General features: G+C 45.2%; 1 protein-coding gene across 1 annotated transcript in view; it reads right to left on the bottom strand.

Moving 5' to 3' along the window:
• LOC107110575 (serine/threonine-protein phosphatase 2A catalytic subunit alpha isoform) overlaps positions 1 to 5683 on the bottom strand; it is an 18635-nt gene extending 12952 nt beyond the window's left edge. The window contains exons 1-2 of the mRNA XM_015411373.1: positions 5557 to 5683; positions 365 to 574 (exon numbers count right to left, since the gene is read on the bottom strand). Of these exons, the coding sequence (XP_015266859.1) occupies positions 365 to 574; positions 5557 to 5658 (312 nt within the window). The 5' untranslated portion in view covers positions 5659 to 5683. The remainder of the gene's footprint in view (positions 1 to 364; positions 575 to 5556) is intronic.

Raw genomic sequence — 5683 nt, 5'->3', positions numbered from 1 at the left:
AAAAAAATCCAAAAACATTAAAAATGATAAGCGTTCATACCCCCCCCCCCCCGCACACACACACACCCCTGAGAACACAGATGGCATTCTGGGGCTGCCAAAGGAGAGGCCCAGAGAAAAGGCAGTAAAAGGAGATCAAAAAGGTGGAGGTGGGTGGATAAAGGAGGGAAAGGGCCAGCAGGGAGCAAGAAGAGAGAGAGAAAACAGCAGGGACTGAAAAAGGGAGGAGAAAAGGGACAGGAGGGAGCATGAAAGAGAAAGGGATGTGATCCTCCCATTTTCCCAGTGAATCTTTTGGATCCTGTTTATGCTAATCTAAACTCAAAAACTCAGCTTCTCCCAACCTCTGTTTCATAACCCTTACCTTTAATGCCACCAGAAGAGTCACAGTTTCTACAGAGTAGTATCCTCTGTCAACATAATCGCCCATGAAGAGATAATTTGTGTCCGGTGACTTCCCACCAATTCTAAAGAGTTCCATAAGGTCGTGGAACTGACCGTGGACATCCCCACAAACTGTAACAGGACAACGTACTTCCTGTACATTTGATTCTTTTGTAAGTATCTCTTTAGCCTAATAAAAGGGGGAGAAAACAGCAGGTGAGACGGTGAAGCCATAACAAGATGGGTTTTCAGTATATTCTATTCAAGGCTACCACACAAAGGTTCAAGAAGAACTCGTGCAGCAGACAAGCATGCTAGCGTGGTCCAGTGTCCTTCACCTGGGCACAGGAGACCCACACGGCAATCCCTGCTAAGTCAGGTGTGGGCTCGTTGGGCGGCTCTTAATCCACACACTCAGCCAGTGACACAAGGCTACTGTTACAATGCAACACAAGGACATAGTTTTAACATCTAAGGACGCTTCAGCAATGTTAAGCGCATATCTAAAGAGACTTAAAAATGACATGCTAGAAAGGAAGGGTGGCCCCCCCCCCAGGGTTGGCATCTAAAATTTGAAATGACATCCTGGCACCTAGGCATCCAAAGTATTTTTCCAGTGCAAACAAACACATGTCAGTGTTATATGGCCAAAACCACTCTGAAACACCTATAGATGCACTATAAGCAGTACCATTTTCTCTTGAAAACCTTGTGCGATGTTCTTGCACCATGGCATTTACCCCAATTGCTGCAAAAACCCAGAACATAAGGCAGGGCCCATCTGCCAGTATAAAAAAAAACAAATCACCTGTATCTATACTGCTCTACAGAGCACACCATAGAACAATTACGGTACAAAGGTGTTCTACTGATGCAGGTGCTACACGGTATCAACCACTAAGGACCCAAACATCTCCTCCTGCTTCTAAAAACACTCACTGGCCCAGATAATATCCACTCCTCCTTTGGGAGCTTTAAGTGAAAGAAACTGAGCAGCAGCTTCCAAGAACTAGATTTCTAGACTGTAATCGATGGAGTGCCATCAGTACTGACGCAGCCCCACCATATGGTCTCTTCTGTTACCTCAGGGTCTACAGCACTGATGTCACACATAAACACAAAGAGATACATAATCTATCCGTTTTAACACTATGATCCTGCACACAGTTCGCAGGCAGTACACTGAACACTGGAGGTCCACCGGGGGGGGGGGGAGAGTCTGGAGTCAGTAAAGCAATGCATCATATTATGACCAACCCAGGCTCCCAATAAAGCATGCAACATTATAAATTACAATAATTTTTGCAGACTGCAGCAGACCCAAGATGGAAATGGAGGCCGTTTTTAAGTTTTGTGTTACTCGGGGATGTGGGGTGGAAAGTCTTCCAGAAAAATTTCCAGTGCTTTATTTTCTCCTCTGAAAAATCTTCCATTTCTAAAGAGTCATCATTTCATACAATTAACAACAAATGGGCATCACTGACAATACACTGCTAGGTAAGCTTGGCATTTCCACAGCTGTAATCAATGTTTTTAGGTGATTATCCCTAGGGAATGCACACTTACTGATTTGGAAAGTAGGGTGGGGTGGGGGATAAAACTACAAATACATGAAATAATCCAAATTTTAAAAGTAATGAAACTACCTGATTGGCTTTGCAGGTCAAACCAAAAGCAAAGTTAACATTTTTATTAATATGCCTCTTTTCACATGGTGGAAGAAATAGTGCAATCACCAATCTGATACCAAAATAACAAATAACAGAAATGAGGACCCCTCAGTGACATTTGGGGGACAAGTTGAATTCTGATGAAATAGATGACTGGACAGCCATGGCACATCACTCACAGTTCTAAAATTACTGTGTCGGGTTCAGAGCCTTTGGTCCCCCCCCCCCCCCCCCCCAATTTAAATAATGTAACAGAAACATGCAACATGCTGTCTGTTTTTACAAGGATTATTCCAGTAAAAACAATTTCCACATAAAGCTTTGAACATCAACCACACCTGGATTTGTCTTTTTCCCTAATCAAATTTGTTACTATAGGGACACAAAAATAAGTTTGCTAAATATAAGTCAAAGTAAACATGGTAGATTAGTTTAATCTTCCCCAGCCACTGGGGTGGGCAGAAGAAAGGGGCCGACACCTGATTATGTTTCAAAAGCTGTTCACAATAAGTCAGATAAGTATTATGGATACAGCTCATATTTTTAGGAAAGCTAGAACTGCATGTCCGAATAAGTTTTAATTGGCTCTGCCATCAGCATGCAAATGTATACTCATGGCACCAATCTGTTTGTGTGTCTGTGTTTTGTGTGCCTGGCTGGAAGTCATAGTTGACATCTGGTGATCCCTACTTGGGGCCTGGACATTCTTCAGAGAGGTGGCTTGCTATTGCCTGCCTCCACATCCCGCCTCTGGTATTCCTTGGAGGTCTCCCTTCCAAGTACTTGCCAGAGTTGGCCCTGCTTAGCTTCTGAGATCTGACGAGATTGGGCTTGCCTGGCCTATCCAGGTCAGGGCTGGGAAGAATATACTCAAGCAGGAAAAAACCCCCTACAATAAACATTAGTCCCAAAACTTAATAAAGACAAACTGACAGATATTATTCAGTCTTCTACAGCAGGGAGTGGCCATGGCTCAGCAGCAGTGCATTTGCTTTACATGCAAAAGGTACCTGCTTAAAGCCCCAACATTTCCCGTTCAAAGGACCTCTGTCTGAGACTCTGGAGAGATTCCACCAGTCTGAGTAAACAATACTGACATTGACGGACTAAGGGTCTCATTCAGTAAAAGACAGCTTTATGTGTTCAACTAAAGTTATCATCTGGTTTAATACTATGTTTTCATGTGCATTCTGTCTAAACTGACGTTACTGCAATAAGGGCAGGCCTTACTAACCTGTTTTCTAACTCTCCATTTAATTAAAATTAAACTGACCTTAATAGACCAGTGACCTGACTCAGTATAAAGCAGCTTCCTGCAGCAGCACAACTAATGAGCAAATTCCTCCTAAATTGGTACTTAAAAATGGCAACCGGTGAGTAATGAGAGATGTGCAAGCTAATAGCTCTAAGGATGCCAAAAAGGGACAAAGTCCTCAGGAAGGCTACGTCAATTTGTTGGGTTTTTTTGCCATCAAGTCACAGCTGACTTATGACAACCCTGAGCAATTTTCAAGGCCAGAGACATTCAGAGGTGACTTGCCATTGCCTGCCTCTGCGTAGCAACCCTGGACTTCCTTGGTGGTCTCCCATCCAAATACTAACCAGGGGCAACCCTACTTAGTTTCTGAGATTTGACGAGATCGGGCTAGCCTCGGACATCCAGGTCAGGGCAATTATTTATTTATTGCATGTATACTTCTTTCAGCTATGGCACTCAAGGCAAGTTTGTAATTTAAGCACAAAAAGAGTAATTCTTCCCCCCCCAAAAAAGCACAACCGATACCAGTAAAAAAATTGTAAAAATACACAACTGAGACCAGGCTCCTGGCAGTCTTTGAGGCATGAGCTCCTTGAATATGGCTTCTCCTTTTCCCTCAGAGAACACAGGACTCCTTGGAAAAGCTGGTTACTGCTGAGCCCCTTCCAGCACAAGCAACCTGGCCTGCATTTCTTGTCTCTTGCTTTCCATCTTATGCACAAGACTTAAAAGTAACAAAAAGATACAGCCTGCTTGTAGAGCACATTATTGCCCTTCCTCCAAGCTCAGGGCAATAAATGTGGCTCTCCCTGCCTACTTTTATCTTCACAACAACCCAAAGAGGCAGGTTAGGCTGAGAGTGTATAACTGGTCCAACGTCAGCCATCGAGCTTCCTGGCAGAGCAAGAGTCGGACCCTGGGTTGCCCAGATTTTAGTATGCCACTGCAACTACTGCACCAGGCCAGCTCCCTTAACATCCTCTGGCCTCAGCCTGAAGAACAGCACTTTCCTAGGATTTCTGCTCCCTTTTCAGCTCCGCTCAGCTGCCTCCCGGACAATTCTCTCCCCGCTCAGCACCCTGAAACTGTCAGCATGGCTTGAAACCCAATTATGCCCCTGATCAGGCCAGCAGCAGAGAGAGGATTTAAAATAAATGTTCAGCCTCTTCCGGTTTCTGCACGAACACCCTTTTGTTTACATATACATTTTGGGGACTGCATCTTGAAAGGATCAAGAGCCTGCTGGAACCTTCCGTTGTCCATGCGTGTACAAATAACGTGCACCTACAGCAGATATGGAAAAGAGACACCACGCATAAAACACAATGTATGAGAAAAATACACACCATTCATAAAACAAGTCCTATATGGAAGCAAATACACTGTACATAGAACAGACAAAAAAGACCCACACAATATATAATACACAACAGACCAGGGGGGGAAACACACACTAGATACAAAACAAACCATATGTAAAAGAGACACAGGCTACACATAGAACACAATATGGGAAAGGCGCACTATACATAAAGAAAAAAGAACAGCAAGTCCCTCCACTGGGTGCTGGTAGGGCAGTCCCCACCCCTGACTATATGTGGCCATAGATAGGGATAAAGAGTAACTGTAAGCCGCTCAGAGACCCCTTGGGGGGGTTCGAGCGCGATACAAGCTGAAAGTATAAATAAATAGTACAAATAAAAGGAGACATAAGGAAATACAGAATACAATACATGACACACACTACATATTAAAAAAGAGCCAGAGTCCAGGAGCACTAACAAAATATGTGGCAGGGGATGAGCTTTCGCGAGTTCCTGCTCACTTCTTCAGATACAGTCCTGATGGATTTCCATTCTGTACAGCTAAATGTGGCGCCTTCCATGGAGAGAGATCACGACCTGAAGAAGGGAGCAGTATCCTCACGAGAGCTCACCCCCCTGCCACAAATGCTGTGAGTCTTTAAGGTGCTCCCGGACTCTCGCTCTTTTCTACTGCCACAGCCAGACTAACACGGCTGCCCGTCTTGCTCTAAAACAGAGAGATACACTAAACGTAGAACAAGATCTATGAGACACACACTCTAGGTAAAGCATGAGGGGAGAGAGATACACTGTGCGTAAGCCACGTACACGACAGATACGCACTACAACCGGGGGGTGGGGTGGGGGGGAGAGAAAGACAGACAACCCCGACACAGGCCGTCCCGGAGCGAGACCCGCCCGTCCCCCTGCTGCCGCCCACCTTCTCGCAGAGGCTCCGCACTTGGCTCTCGCTCAGCTGCTTGCACTCGTTGAGCTGCTCGATCCATTGGTCCAGCTCCTTGGTGAAGATCTTGTCCTCCATGCCGGCCGGCCCCTCGCCGTCCACT

Source organism: Gekko japonicus, unplaced genomic scaffold (genome assembly GCF_001447785.1).
Source record: "Gekko japonicus isolate JY-2015 unplaced genomic scaffold, Gekko_japonicus_V1.1 scaffold2642, whole genome shotgun sequence".
NCBI classification, from domain to species: domain Eukaryota; kingdom Metazoa; phylum Chordata; class Lepidosauria; order Squamata; family Gekkonidae; genus Gekko; species Gekko japonicus.
The sequence above is the reverse complement of the archived record's forward strand: the minus strand, read 5'-3'. Positions and strand labels throughout refer to the sequence as shown.